The 16046-nt window shown below is 40.8% G+C and overlaps 2 protein-coding genes across 7 annotated transcripts in view; one reads left to right on the forward strand and one right to left on the reverse strand.

Annotated features, from left to right (window-relative positions):
* Positions 1 to 16046, forward strand: part of GTF3C4 (general transcription factor IIIC subunit 4) — an 83760-nt gene that overhangs the window by 42806 nt on the left and 24908 nt on the right. The gene's annotated exons all lie outside the window — the stretch shown is intronic.
* The window catches only part of AK8 (adenylate kinase 8), a 174488-nt gene continuing 165641 nt past the window's right edge, over positions 7200 to 16046 (reverse strand). For all 6 annotated transcript variants that reach the window (XM_072632805.1, XM_072632804.1, XM_072632802.1 and 3 more), the window contains 2 exons: positions 8840 to 8920; positions 7200 to 7582 (listed from right to left, as the gene is read on the reverse strand). In XM_072632805.1, the coding sequence (XP_072488906.1) occupies positions 7342 to 7582; positions 8840 to 8920 (322 nt within the window). In that variant the 3' untranslated portion in view covers positions 7200 to 7341. The remainder of the gene's footprint in view (positions 7583 to 8839; positions 8921 to 16046) is intronic.

Below are 16046 nucleotides of genomic sequence, written 5' to 3' on the forward strand. Positions count from 1 at the left end.
GATAAGGAAGACTTAATTTCTCAAATATGTAGGGAACTGAGTCAAGCATAAAAAAAAGGAGTCATTCCTCAGTTGATAAATGGTCAAAAGATATGAACAGGCAGTTTTTAGAAGAAGAAATTAAAGCAAAACAAAATCACATGAAAAATTATCTAAATCACTATTGATTAGAAAAATGCAAATTTAAACAACGCTTGAGGTATCACCTCACACCTATCAGAAATGATAAATGCTGGAAAGGATGAGGGAAAATAGGCAGAATAATAAACTGTTGGTGGAATTGTGCACTGGTTCAGTCATTCTGCAGAACAATTTGGAACTATGCTCATAGAGCTATAAAACTGTGCATACCCTTTGACCCAGAAATGCCACTATTAATTCTGTACCCTAAAGACATCAAAGAAAAAGGGAAAAGACATATATATGTACAAAAGTAGCAGCTCTTTTTGTGCTGGCAAAAAATTGGAAATCCCAGAGAATGCTTATCAATTGGGGAGTGGCATATGATTATGTTGAAGTAGGGTTGTACTATAATAAAATGAGTGGGATGGTTTCAGAAAAAAAAAATGTGGCAAGACCTATAATTGCTGCAAAATGAAGTGAGAAAAACTAGGAGGTCATTGTGCACAGTTAACAGCAATATTGTAATGATGATGATCAACTGTCAAAGACTTGGTTACTCCAATTTGGAACTATGCCCAAAGGGCTATAAAACTGTGCATACCCTTTGATTCAGCAATACCACTACTAGGTCTGTATCCCAAAGAGAAATCATAAAAAAGGGAAAAGAACCCACCTGGACAAAAATATTTATAGCAACTCTTTTTGTAATGGCAAAGAATTGGAAATTGAGGGGATGCCCATCAATTGAGGAATGGTTGAACAAGTTGTGGTATATGAATGTAATGGAATACTATTGTGCTATAGGAAATGATGAGCAGGCAGATTTCAGAAAAACCTGGAAACACTTACATGAACTGATGCTGAGGGAAGTGAGCAGAACCAGGGAGAACATTTTACACAGCAATAGCAACGTTGTTCAATGACCAACTTTGATAGACTTAGCTTTTCTCAGCAATAAATGATCTAAGACAATTCCAAAAGACTCGGTTTAGAAAATACTATCTACATCCAGAGAGAGAACTATGGAGTCTGAATGTAGATTGAAGCATGCTATTTTCTCTTTTTTTTGTTTTTTCTTTCTTATGGTTTTTCTCTTTTGTTCTGATTCTTCTTTCACAACATGACTAGTGTAGAAATATGTTTAATATGATTGTATGTGGATAGCCTACATTGGATTGTTTTCTGTCTTGGGGAGGAGGAGGGGAAGGAGGGAAGGAGAAAAGAACTAGAAACTCAAAATCTTGTAAAAGTAAATGTTGAAAGCTATCTTTATATGTAATTGGAAAAAATAAAATACTATTAAGTGGAGAAAAAAAAAGAAAAGGCAAAGGAAAAAGGAGAAAAAAAGTAGTTCTTGATAAGTTTTTCCTTAGATCAAGCCTCCATCTACCCCTCCAAATTTTGTCCATTGTTACAATTTTGCCTTTAGGGGGATCAAACAGAACAAATCCAGTCCTTCTTCTGGATGTCTCTTAAAATATTTGGAGATTATTCCGCCCTGCCTCCAATCTTCTCCTTCTAGACTCAACATTCTTAGTTCATAAATTTAAAGCTGGAAGACATTTTAGAGAACAGCTAGTCCCACACCCCCATTTTACAGATAAGGGAACTGAGGCTCAAGGATGTTAAATGATTTGTCTAAGGTCTGAATACAAATCTAGTGCCTTTGCCACTCTTTCCATCAACCAGATCTTCTATAACATGATCTCCAGTCTCCTTACTGTCCTGATCACCCTCCTCTCAACAGTCCATCTTGTCAATGCTCTGCCTTATAATGTGGCACTCAAAAATAAAGAAACTACACTATGCATGGTCTGACAATGGCAGAATACAGCAGAGTTTTTATTTCCCTTATCCTAGACATTATCTATTAATGTAGCCTAAGATCGTATTATTTCTTTTGACTGCCATGTCAAATTTCTGATTCATATTGTATCTGCAGACTGCTAAAATCCTAAAGCATTTTTTGCAGAAACCATAATTGAGCCATACTCTGCCCTCCCCCCCTTCCTGTACTTGATCTCAGAACTTTGTACATGACCATGACATCAGGAAGATGATGCTATGACGTGCAAGTGAATTAGATTTAAGTGAGGGAGGGCTGTGCAAAGTCACCAACCTCACTCTCTCTTCCAAAGCCATCTGGGTCCAATGGCAAGATACAGATTAGGATGACTGGAGGTGGCCCTGGATGTAATGGGAGACCTCGGCCTTTTTAAGCTAAGGTCTTTCCCAGGTAATGCCCATTCAGTGATTGAGGCTACACAAGAAATGAGGCAGAGAATGGGCTCTTTTACCTATGGTTAAACAAACAACAACAAAATCAATCTGGGAGGGGGAGACCCTCAGGGTTTCTGGCCAAAACAGAAACAACTGCTATTACAGTCACTCTGAGCAATCAGAACCCCAAACAGTGACCAGGTGAGGCTTTGGCTGGGACCTATTGTTGACCAATCAGTGAAAGTCAGAGTGATTTGGGTTTAAGGCATGTCCTTAAAAAAGAAATCTAGCCCTTAAACCCTAAGATATCTTGCAAGGTTTCAGGGATCAAAATTTATAATCCTTTGGGCAGAGCACCTGAAGGTAAGGGAATGATTCGCTATATAGATGGAGAGAGAGGGAATGAAGGGAGAGAGAGAGAAGAAGAGAGGGAGTAAGGAAGGAGCTGGGTTGCATAACTAGAACTGGCCAATTGGGTCCCCAGTGGGACAGCTACTACTACTCAGAGATTGTTGTTTGTCCTTCCTTCTGGAAGGGAACTATGATATAAGGAAGATGCCTTACAAGTAACTTGGATTTAAGTGAGAAAGGGTCACTGGCCGAACTCTATCCTTCGGAGCCATCTGGGTCAAGTGGCAAGATATAGATCAAGACAACTGGAGATGCCCCCTTATTTTAGTAGTGTAGTGACATGGTCAGACCTTTACTTTAGGGAAATTGCTACAGTAACTATAAAAATGATTGGAGAGGAGAGAAATTTGTAAAGAGATCATTTGGGGTTGCAATAATTCAGGTGAGAGGTAATGATGGCCTGAACTAAAGTGAGGTTGAATGTTTATTATGTAAGAATAACACTTACTGCTAATCAAACCTCTTCTGGTGAATTTTAATGAAAGCCAACTAATCTAGAATTTAGCCAATCTAGCCAAATTTTAGACTTTTGATCATGACTGTCGGTGTCTCCAAACCACTAAGTTCCCTAGGTCTCCAGTTCCCTTTCATCTGTAAAGAGATGGTCCCTTCCCCAGCACTTTGCCCAGAAATGGATGCTAATAAAATCCAGTAAGGCTTCCAAATTGGGTTGGAAGCAGAGGGATCCAATTATAAGAATCTAATTCTTCCTTCCATCTCAGGAGCTGGTTGGTATTAGGCGGCTTTACTATGCAAAGTGCTGTGAAGGGCTGATTCGTTTGCAGTAATTAAATGAATGTCAATTGTTTTAGTTGTTTCTGAGGGAGCATTCTACATGAGTATTAGCATGTTCTGCTAACCCAGACGATCCGCACTCCAGGCCCCCGACAAACCCGTGGGGGATGACCATTGACCTGAGATTCCATACACAGCCATGCCAAATGCATCTCAATGAGCCAGCCTTTCGCTCTCTTTCCCCAGTTTCTATGGAACCAACGAAGCAGAACTAATATCAAGGCTGCATGCAGATGAAAAGAACAGAGAAGGAAGGGGACTTGTGGGGTGGAATTGGGAGGCAGGGGTTTGTTGAGAGAAGACATTTATGGCTAAGTTTGTTAAAGAGATACACCTGCCTAATAAGTAACGTGTCAGTCACTTTCCAGGTAAGGAATGGTGGACGGAGCACCAGACCTTGTCTGGTATTCCTCAGTTCAAATCAGCTCTATCACTGACTAGCTGTGCGATTATGAATACGTTGCTCTTCCTGCCTTCTCTGTGAAATGGAGTTCAATTAGATGACCTTTCCTTTCCAGCCCTGACATTGTGATTCTAAGCCCTTTAGCCATTATTCCTTCCTATGAACCCATTTTTGGCCGTCACCTGACAAGCTCATCACCAAAAAGGTCGTCTTCTGGAATGTACGGAACTCCCAAGGATATCTAGACAATAAAAGCCTTCACTGATAGGGAAGGTATGTGTCCATACAATCAAATATAACAGATAGAGGCAGGTAGGTGGCACAGTGAATAGAACCTAGGCTCTCAGATCAGGAAGACCTGAGTTTGAATCCAGTCTCAGATACTTACTGGCTGTGTTACTGCTTAGTTTACTCAAATGTTAAATGGGGATAATAATAGTACCTACCTCACAGAGTTAGGAGGATCAGACATTTGTAAAGTATTTAGTACTACCTCATAGAGTTGTGAGCACCAAGCATTTGTTTAGCCAGTGCCTGGCACATAGTAGGCACTTAATAAATTCTTCATCCTCCTCCTATATTCCTAATTATCTGCATAAATGGACAGGAATTGTAGCACACGTGGTACTTTGAAATAGCGTAAAATAATATAAACAGTATAATCTAAAAAGTTATTAACATCCTATTTGGGGATATATTATGATTTTTTTTTGGCTAAAGATTTATTTCAATCAATCAATAATGTTCATTAAGCTCTTCAACAGGCACTGTGCTAATTGCTAGGGATATAAAGAAAAAACAAAGTGATCCCTACACACAAGGAACTTATGTCCCTAATGATGATTGGCTCTTTCAAAATATTTTGAGTCCACTGGGTAGGGAGGCCATCAGCCTGAGTTTAAACATTAGGTGAGTAATCAACAAATTAGAAAATCCACACACTAATAATAGAGAGGGGGGTATAGCTGGGGGCCCCACTCTCAGTAAATGAGGGTTCTGTGGACAGAATTCTCAGATGCTAAATTGGTTTGTACAGAGTTTCTTCCCTGGGCTGCAACTGTGAGGAGAAGACAGTGCAGGGTCAGAAAGAAGCCTATGTGAGGTAATAGAAAGGGCACTGAAGGGGCCCTCATGGTCACTTGAAGCTGAGAACACAAGGCAAGAGACTGCCTACAGTAAGGTGGACACTCCTGAGAGTGGGCCCATGACTACGTCATAAAAAATGGTAAGGAAATCCACAGCCCAGTGTGGGATTTGCCTCCCTAATGAGGAGGGCAAGAGATTTTTGTGGGGAGAGGAGAACCTGGGGTGCTTATGTTTCAGGTGGGCCTGGAAACCTGGCACTTAGACTTATATAAACAAGGAGAGCATGGTAACATACATCAGGAAGCTTGTATCTTCTATACCGATAATAGTAAACATAATAGCTTGTTGTGGTTGTGCAGTTGTTTTCAGTTGTGTCCAACTCTTTGTGACCCCATTTGGGGTTTTCTTGGCAGAGATACTGGAATGGTTTGTCATTTCCTTCTCCAGCTCATTTTATAGATGAGGAAACTGAGGCAAAACAGGATTATGTGACTTTCCCAGGGTCACACAGCTAGTAAGTATGTGAGGCCAGATTTGAAGATGAGTCTCCCTAATTCCAAGCCCAGTGCTCTGCCCATTGCACCCCATAATAATGAAAAACATAATACTTACATTCTTATAATTCCTTTAAGTTTAAAAACCACTTTCCCTCCCAACTCTGGATCTGTGACCTTCAAAACTACACTGTGAGGTAAGAGGTAGATAGAACTAGACTGGAGCAGTGCCAGGGGGTGATCTTTCAGGTGCCCTAGAAGACTGGGCTTCTGTGGCTCCAAGGTCCATCCAGGGGCCTGGGTTCTCTTTGGAAAGGCTCTGCACGTATAATTGGATAAGGGACTCCAAGACCTGAAACTTCAGAGTTATAGGCCTACAAATGCCTTGGCCATCTAGGACTCTGGATTGTTCTGGAGTCAGAATAAAGGATATATTCCCTCTGAAACCAGTCAATTATATTACCTTGGGCAAGTCATTTCCCTTCCTCTATAACCTTGGTTTTCTTACTAATACTAATTAGGATACTAATACCTATCCTACCTACTTCATGTGTGTGTGTGTTCGTCCTTTGTTGCCAAAGAAGACCATGCCATCAGAGAAATGAAGACATGACTTGCCCTTGACTTTGTTTTGAGTGAGGGAGGGCTGTGCAGGTCACCAGCCTCACTTCTCCTCCAGAGCCATCTGAATCCAGTGACCAGATATTCATCAGGATGACTGGAGATGACCCAGGATGAGGCAGTTGGGGTTAAGTGACTTGCCCAAGGTCACACAGCTAGTGAGTGTCAAGTGTCTGAGGTGAGATTTGAACTCAGGTCCTCCTGATTGCTGCACTGGTGCTCTACCCACTGTACCACCTAGCTGCCCCTAGAAACTTCATAAAGCTATTGTGGGAAGGAAATTAAGTAATAATAAAATTACGTAGCACTTTGCTCCTATTATCTCATTTGATACAAGCTATGATTTGATTATAAGGCCAAATAGCTTTAATTGACCTTAGAGATCACCTAGATGAGGAAACTGAGGCCCACTGAGGTTAAATGACTTGCCCAAGGTCACAAAGATGGTAAATGGCAGAGTCTGGATTTGAATCCAGGTCCTCTGATTACACATCTGGGCTTTTTCCATTAGGCTGTTCTCTTGTGGCATCGTCAGAGGAAGGAGGTTATCCTGGGTTCTCAAAGGTTCTGAGGTGAAGTACTGCATCTGGTAGGACCTACTAAGTTTGAAAAGTCTTAAGAATGGGCCTGACCATGGACTTTGATACAGAGACCAATTTAGTTAAATTTAGAGCAGTTTCTCACCAGGTTAATCACAGGATGTTACATTTTGTAACTATAGGAACTGATGAAGAGTATGTTAAGGCATGAAGGGGTGGCTTTCTTTGAGGGAAAGAGAATATTACAGGTCAATATCATTGAAATCACAGATCCATCAGCATTTAATATGATAGTGTGCATGAAAGTCCTCTGAAAAGGCTAAAGCCCTTTCAAAAAATCAAGGTATTATGGTTAGTGCCTGCCAGGCATTCATCCTATAGGCTTTCCTTCCACTTACTAAGTCCCAGAGTAAGGTTTTCTTCTGACTGCTAAGTTCTTAGGAAAATCAAGACACCCCCATACATTTGTCTTCTCCTTCCATTTGTTCTCAGGTTCCCTAAACAAGGTGATTTCCAGTCACTTTATTCTCCAAAGAAGTGATAATACACACTATTTATTTAATTTGCCATGCTAAAAGACTCAGGGAAATGAATACATATCTTTGTGGGATGTTAACTACATAAAAGTAAAACCCAGTGGGTTTTCTGCTTATAATGGCACTTTAGTGGGCAAAGGCATAATGATCCCACTCTCTATGTACTCAAAGACTGTGTAAGGGTCTTGATCCCCATTGACGTAAATGACATTCTCAAAGTATTCTTCTATCAAAGAAGAATTTCTGTAGAACAAATCCATTTTGAGCTTCACTTTCTCCTCTGTGTCCTCTGGGTGCTGCATAAGACGCTCCTGGATCTCCATGGTTGGAGGGGGTTTGTACATGAGGTGATATCTATAAAAAGCATGGCACAAGAAAGCAGAGAAATCATTATTTCAAGGGACATTAGAGATTTAGTTCATATTCTCAATGCATATTGAACTAAAAGTAGTGTATGGGCTCCTAGAGGACCCCACACCACATCTTCAGCACCAAACATTTACTTACTACATGCAGAGCTGGTGCTAGGCTCTGCAGTCACAAGGGCTAATAAGACATTGCCTCCTGCCATCAAGGAGCTTATGATCATCGAGGTAAGGGAACAGGACATAAACATAAAAAAGATAAGTGGCAATACAAGTGGCAACTTGTACAGTGTAGTAGAAATTCAGGAGAGACAGAAAATGGTGGGCTGAGGAGCTCAGAGAAGGGGAAGGTGGCTGGGCTTTGATCTGGAGCTTCTAGAAAGTGATTTGGATCCAGATGGATCCAATTAAGTTGCTGATGGGACTCTGCGGGTGGTCTTTCTAATCGGAACTAAAGTATTCATTACCAAAGAGGAAGAAGATGCTAATCTGCTTCCTGTAAAACCAACTCCAGAACCTGCCCTTTCCTTCCTTGAGTCCCTAAACAAGGAGATATGTCTTGGCTGTCAGAGAAGGCAGACAATCCAATATTTTATTGTGGAGATATGTCACCTTAAAAATGAAAATCATATAAGCAACTCTATGAAATAAGAAGGCAGGAGACAATTCAGCCTGGAGCTCCTGATAAGCATGGAAAGAAAAGTTCAAAACTACACTCCTTCCTCCAGAAAAGTTTTCCCCCATGCAGCTGTAGATGTTACTAATCACTGGAAGAAGAAAGTCCAAATGGAGAGCAGCATTTTTCCCAGATCTTAACTTCATTTCAGTATTTCCATTTCACAATAATGAGGAAAACAGGGGAAGAATATTGCCCTCTAGAATGGTACGTATAGCCATGTGTAGCACTGGAGCTGTCAGTGATGTACTGTGTGATTTTAGGCAATTTTAGGATTCTCTGTACCCCAATAAAGCTTCAGCCAAAGAAGGGCAATAAAATTCAAATAACTTCAAGGAAGTTGGTCTGGTGAGTTTTATTTGCTTAAGTCAGACATCAGCATTCAACCAGATTTTCACTAGACTTCATCTGAGATTGAGACTTCATCAAGTCAAACCTGTTTTCTTTCTTTAGACTTCAGATTAATTAAGGGGGTAAGGGGGAAAAGGGAAGGAGAAGGAGGAGAGGGAGAAAAATCGGAAAAAAGGGAGAGATACAGAGAGACAGACAGACCGAGAGAGAGAACCTGACCTTTCTCCTGTGGCTGGATCTGTTCTTCTTAGAGTTAACCGTTCAATGACAGAATCGTATGGTACATTCAGAAAAAACACCCTGTGAAGGAAGACCAAGTCCACCATTAACATGTCAGTAGATTCATAAGAACATGACATTGTCCTTACACAGAAACCCAAAAAGGAGATGATCTTTATAAATGTCAGTGAGGGCGTGGAATCATGAACTAGGGCTGGAAAGGACTGTGGAGACCTTTGTCTGGTCCTATCTCCTTGTTTTCTAGATGAAGCTCAAAGAGGGCCTCTGCAGGGCCTAAGCCTCCTGCCTCACTTTTTTCACCATTCTACAATCACTTCCCAAAGTCCATTAAAAACAATACTACTTCCTTCTAGGAAATGCAGTTTTTAAAAATATGGTTCCTAAGCTTTTAAATGAAATGTCATTTCTTCTTTCAAAAAAAATTTCTTTTTCTCTTCTCTCTCCTCTTCCCTGTGTCTCCTTTCCTTCTCCTGCCTTTCTCTCTTACTCTTTCTCTCCTTTCCTGCCTGCCTACCCCTCTCACACCTCAGCGTGTAATTCAGTGACATTTGCCTTTGCAGAGTCACCAGAGAGCTATTTTTCTGGTGTCGGGTGGGATCTAATCTGATGAAAAGCCTGAGCCTTCCCTCCATGTGCATATAGCAGTTTACCAGGCATCCTTGCAGGCCTGAAAGTTATGAAAATCAGATATCTCTCTTCAAATGTTTACAGATAATGATTTCCATTCACAACGTGCTGCAAAATAACAGCCTCCAAATAAAACATTCCAGATTGGGGAAATTCCAAAGACAGGGGAAGCGGAGTTGTCTCAACATTCTTTCATCCCTTACACTCTGAACATGTTGTTCCCCGCCCCCTCCTTTATTTGTGTGGCCTACTAGTTGTACCAAAATGTGACTGTCAGAACAGCTAACGCCTGCTGAAGCCTCTCCAGGTGAACATGCTAGTAGAAAGGAATCTGGTTTGGAAACCCATGATAATTGATGCCATTTCACAAACAAACAAAACCCCACTGAAGGAATTTTAACCTAGCATATCAAGACTGCTTGTCGTCATTCTAGCGATTGGGCTTTGGGAGGATGGCGGGATTTGAAGTACAAGGACACAAAATTGGTACTTGAAACACCGCACTTGGAAAGCCTTGTTGGAGAGTCACTCTGTTCTTACATGAGCTGACTCTGATTACCCAGGCTCATGTCACCATTAAAGGAAGGTGTCTGTGTAAGATGGGGGAGGCACCAGCCTCCTCTGCTTAGATGTGAAGCATCCCTTTCTTATTTTCCCCTTCACAGTAAGAAAGCAGGAAAGAGTGCACTAGGAAAACTAAGGAAAGCAATCGCCTTTGAAGTGGGCCATGTCAGATCTAAGGGAACCTGTTTGTGGAGTAGAGACTGGGGTGGGGGTAGGGGGTAGATTGAAACAGGGGAAATGTTACCTATTGTTGGAACCGAGTTTGAATGTTGGCAGGGACTACAGAAGTTATTTAGTCCAAACTCATTTTACACATTGAGGAATGGAGGCCTAGCATGGGATACAAGTGATTTGCCAAAGGTCATATACAAAGACGAAACACTAGAAGATACAGTGGCAAGAGTACTGGACTTGACGTCACCAAGATCTTCATATTCTTCACCCCAGTTCCCACTCTCTCTTTCTCCCTCCTTGCTCCCAAATGTCTTAGCTACTCATCAACTTTATGATCCTAGATTCGTTACTTTATGCTTCTTGTCTTCAGTTTCCTGATCTGTAAAATGAGGAAAATAATAGCTGTAGCACAACTCACAACAAATGTCAACTTGAAACAAACAGGACTAAAGTAGTCTCTTGATTTGCTTTCCAATACCATGAATTTCATCAGTATCTTTCGGGGAACAATTACAAGATTTTGGATTCTAGAATCATGCCATTGACATCTTGCACTACACCTAGATTTTTTAAAAAATGGAACCTCTCCCTGTGTCTCTTTGGGTTAACTGATCTCTGAAGATTTCTAAGGAACTTGTGGTAACTATACAGTCAGCAACTGGAGTTATTTACTCTCTAGAAGTAGAGGGCTAGCTTAAATGACTCCGTCCCCCAATATTGAATGAGTCCCCTTTTCTATTAGACACTCTAGTTAATAGTCAATAAACATTTATTGAGTACCCACTATGTGCCAGGCACTGCTAAGTGCAGGGGATACACATACAAAAAAAAAAAACAACAAACCACTGTCCCTGCCCCCAAGGAGCTTACAGTCTAAAGGGGAGGGGAGACGAAAAACAAAAGGAAGATGAAAAGCAGAGGGAAGAGGAGGAGGAGAAGGTATTCATGGAGCATGCAGAAGTCTCAAAGTAGGGCAGACAGGTGAGAAATGAGATGTCTGAGTTGAGCCCTATCCTTAAATGGAGGTTTGGAATTCTTGTCCTCCCTTTCCAATAAGAGAGTGATGAGTGATGAAGTAGAGTACCAAGACTGATGGAGGTCTGATACTGTAACCAATTATAAAGCCACCACAGGGCTTGATAGTGTGAAGGAAATACATTGTTTGGCATTAGGGAGCTAACGATACGATCAAAATCTGATGTAATTAGAAATATACAAATAGGCACAGGAACCATTTACACAAGTGACAGCTATGTCGTTGCTGCTGTTTGAACTTCATTCTCAAAGAGGATCATGACATTTGGGAGGTGATGCCATGATATGCAAGTGAATCGGATTGAAGTGAAGCAGGGCTGTGCAAAGCAACCAGCCTCACTTCTCCTCCGGAGCTGAATCCAGTGGCCAGATACAAATCAGAATGACTGGAGATGGCCCCAGATGCCGTGGAAGTCCTTGGTCTTTTCAAGTTAAGGTCTTTAACGGGTCTCAATTTGATTGAGGCAAAGCCCTTTTAATGATTAAGTCTAGGTTAAAAAAATCTGGCAAAGAATGGCCTCTTTAACCTAGTCAGGAAAGAAAATATGAAACTGGGAGGGGAAGACCCTTAGGGTTTCTCAACAGCTATGTAGATGTGGCTGTAAATACTAAGAAAAGGCTATAGTATTTCTCATATCTGAGAACTGTATAACAGGATACTTAGAATTGGGACTTCTCACTCCAGGAAAAATGAAACAGCCTTTACAGACTGATTCCTTTAGAACATAAAGAATTCTGGGGTGTGTGTGAGAGAGAGAGAGACAGACAGACAGAGACAGAGAGACAGAGACCAAGAGACAGTAACAGGGAGACACACACACACACACACACACACACACACACACAGAGTCCTACTTAATGGCAATTCTCCCTCCTTTGTTTTCAGTTTTGCCTTAGTCTCTCTGACACAGGGCTAGATTTAGAGACTTGATAATGTTTAATATAAATTTTAGACTTTAATAAGGGCCAAAGTTTGAATTAAGAAGAGTCTGGACCTAATAGTCTCCTTTGTTTAGAGGATGCCTACACCTTGGGTTGTGAATAAACATTTCAAAGGCCTGTTGAGGACAGGAGGTCTGCAATCTAGGTGATGGGACTTTTCCTTACCTTGAATCACAAAGGCATGTTATGGAAGGAAGATGCCCATAGCCTGGGATCACAAAACCTAATTACAATGTGTTTACAATGTGAGAACTCCTTTCTCATGGCAAAATGTACTTAAGACAGTCAATTTCTGTACTAAAGCAGCCAGTTCTGATCCTGGCTCCATAGCGCTATGTAACTGTTATCTTATGGGGAATTGATTAATTAATTAAACCATAAAATGTATGCATTTAGCCTGTTGCCTTTTCTCTAACCAAGTTTTCAGGTCAACAGTTATGGCGCCCAAACGTGGATTAGAACTGTGGGACCGAATGGACATTTCCTCATCTCGCCAACGCCAGGACTCCGGCGCCAATAGGAACCGTTTTTCCTAGAGTCCTGGGCCTTGACGGGGTCGGGGTAAGTCCTTCCATTCCCAGCTTCCAAAGGACTCAAAAATTCCCTTTAAAGATAACCGCAGGACAGAGACCACTCTGCGTGAAAACGCCTCTGTATTAATTAGGTCTCCTCTGAAGATCGATCTAGGGAAATCAGCTAGCTATGGGTCAGTCAAAAAAAACTAGAAGTAGAAAGCCGGCTGACAAGACCCCTACTTCTTGTATGCCAAGCCGTTACCAACCTGATGATCACAGGTATTACTAGCACTAGTGTCAGTCAACTAAAGATAGCCCTAAATTATGTTGGCCACCACAGGGCTCTTTTGGACCGGTCAAAGTTACTTTATCTTACAACCAAATTAAGTTTAAAGGCCAACAAAACAACTAGCCAGTAGCGAGAGTGTTTCGTCTTGGGCTTGCTGACTTGGCTGAACGAGAACAAAAGACAGGTAGCCTCTTCCCTCTAGGGCTGGGAGCTGCTTCAGCACCTACCCGTGTCCTGGCAAAAATCCTTTCTTCTTCAAGGGCTCCAGTCTGTCCTTCCCTTCACTCCCTCCATTCTATTCCTCACCCCTTTCCTTCCTCCCCCTCCCCTTGAAGGCCTCTGATCTGGGGAAACTGATGGCACCTAGATGCAATCTTTCCCCCTAGCCTTCTCCTGCCTTAGCCCTGAGGAAGGCAGCCTCTGTTCAAGCCTCTGTTGCCTCCCTCCTCCCCATTCCCCCTCCCCACCTTCCTTTAAGGACTCTGGTCTTGAAGAGGACAGTTACAATCCACCTAAGAACTAGAGGCCTTGAACTTATTCCCATAGGGCCTGTTTCTTTAAGGTACTCAGACATTTTGGGGCACCAAGGCTCCCCACCCCTCCAACGACCACAGGGGTGCTCTGAGCAAAGGCTGTAGGATTCCCCTTTACTATCCCCTTTACTACTAATCCCCTTGAATTCTTGCAACCTCATTGTCTCAGAATAATAATAGCCAATTCATGATGAGGATTTCTAGCAAGCTTCTAATTGCCTTCTCTCTCTGGGTTGTTTTTTTTGTGAGCTCAGTTTGTATTTGTCCTGTTGTCAATCTGTCCATCAGTATATGTCCCTGTCCATATCGTGTGTGCTTTGAATGTCTATTATCTTGTAAGATTTGAATGCAAGCAGCCAGACTTCAAGGGCTGCAGTTAGGGAAATAAACAAACAAAACTTTGAGACTTTTCCTTGTCATTCTGGTCTGGCCAACCTGAAATTACAATGGAAAGTTGGATCATCTTAGGTAAAATCATTTTAGCAGATTTGTATGTTGTGAAATTAATCAGAAATATTTTGGGAACTGATCATTTGAAATTACTCCTAAGATTGCGGGTAGCCCACCTTTCTAGGTGCAGCTTGGAAATGTCACCTAGACATTCCGCCCACCCTGTCCCAGCGCCTGCATATCGCCTTAAGGGCTCAGTAAATTCTGCTGCTGTGGGAGGTTGGGGGAAACATGGAAGAATCAGGCCTGTAGCGAGCATTCTCTACGCTGCCTGCGAAAGTCACCACTGCGACATCAGTTTCTCTGCTCTTGGTAAGCTTCACTTTTCTGTTCAGTTGCAAAAAGTATTTTATCTCTGTTTGACCCATTTTCTGATTTGTACAAATAATTGTGCTTGTTGTTATGGGATCAAAATGATAAAATGATTGTAAAATGCTTAACATAATGACTGGTATATGTTACATACAACATTATTATCTCTCTAATGTAATTGTTACCTTTGAAGTGGTTTTAATTGCTAAAAGTAATAAGATCAATAATTTCTGGAAATGCAAATTATACCATCTGCAGTTGTTGTTGTGTTAAAACTGTATTTCTAGGATTGTATTTCTGAATTTCTCTTAGATTGTGAAAACTGAGTGACCACTGTAATCTAGAAATAGTGTTAGAGCAATTTTTAATTTGAATTTTGTTGAAACTAAAAGATGTTGGGAAAATTGTGTAACACCAGTCATGTTACTTTATCAGTCCTGCTAACTTTGTCTCATAATGTTTTATAATTGCCATTTAGAAAACCAGGTATTTTCACCCTTGCCTGTTAAAAAAAATGTTGAAGCTAAACAATTTGGCTATCTTCTATGAAGTTGTAGGATTGTTAACTAAGTTATTTGGGATTATTGTTTTAATGCTGAAACCTAAAATTGTTAAGTGATTCCTGTGTATGAAAAGGAGGGAATGGAGTGAAAATTTTATCTAGATTCCCTCTGCCCATTCAGAACAATCCTCCCATTCCTGTGGGTAAGATCATCAGTCCTAGTAAAGGAATTTGGTTGGTTAATGCAAATTCTAAACAATGACTATTACTTGCACAGAAGTTGTAATAGAGAGAATTTTTAATAATTGGCTTTTACATCAGGACAAGTTTTAAATTTGAGAAGGAAAGATGTTAAATGGAATCCCTTATGTGTGTGTGTCCTGGTAAATCTTTATTGTTTATTGTAACTCCATAAGAGTGGAAATAACTGTTATCTGACTCTAAGCTGTGATTAGTGAGACTTACTGTTTAAGGTAAAGGCATTTGGGGCCATAATTATTTTTGGTTTTGAGTTTGAATTTGGGTATAGTTGTCTGCATTAAATCAGTATCTGAGACAAATGCCAAAAGCTACTCAGAGGGAATGTGATCCTGTGCTGTTAACAGGTGAAGTTTGTATCTGGAAAGGAAACACCGAGGGGACAATTCTAGACTCATTCTAGGATGGGATCCCCCTGGCTCAGTTTCCCTATTGTGTTCCTTTACAAAGGAATGTTTCTCACCCGTCTATTCCTGAGTCTGGCTATGAAACAGATACTGCATCATTGGAGAATTTCACTCCCATCTGAATTCAAACAGAGTAAAGGATGTTTTATCCTGTCACATTTGGTATGTCACATGTCCCTGCTTTTTCCTTCTATAGCAAATTTCTGTGGTCAATAACAAGTGACCAACAAAACATGTGAGCCTTTTGTGTAATCTTACTGGGAAATCTAATATTATTTTTATCTGAAATTAGAACATGTGCAGAAAATTATGTAAACTACTTAAGACTCACCTTAAGATGTTCCCATTGTTTAAAAAAGGATTTTAAAAGCAACAGTGTTTTTCTGTGAGTCAGTCTCTTACATCTAAGAATACTGCAATAATTAAGAATTTAGTTTGTTATAATACTTTGGAATTCATATTACTTAAGAACATTTTTGTAACAATTCAGCTTTAATGATTTCCAGTTTTAAAGGTTTATTTTTGCTTAAGAAAAAAAAGGAAAGCGATATCAAGCATTTTAAAAGTTTCCAACTAGT

Source organism: Notamacropus eugenii, chromosome 1 (genome assembly GCF_028372415.1).
Source record: "Notamacropus eugenii isolate mMacEug1 chromosome 1, mMacEug1.pri_v2, whole genome shotgun sequence".
Classification (NCBI taxonomy): Eukaryota; Metazoa; Chordata; class Mammalia; order Diprotodontia; family Macropodidae; genus Notamacropus; species Notamacropus eugenii.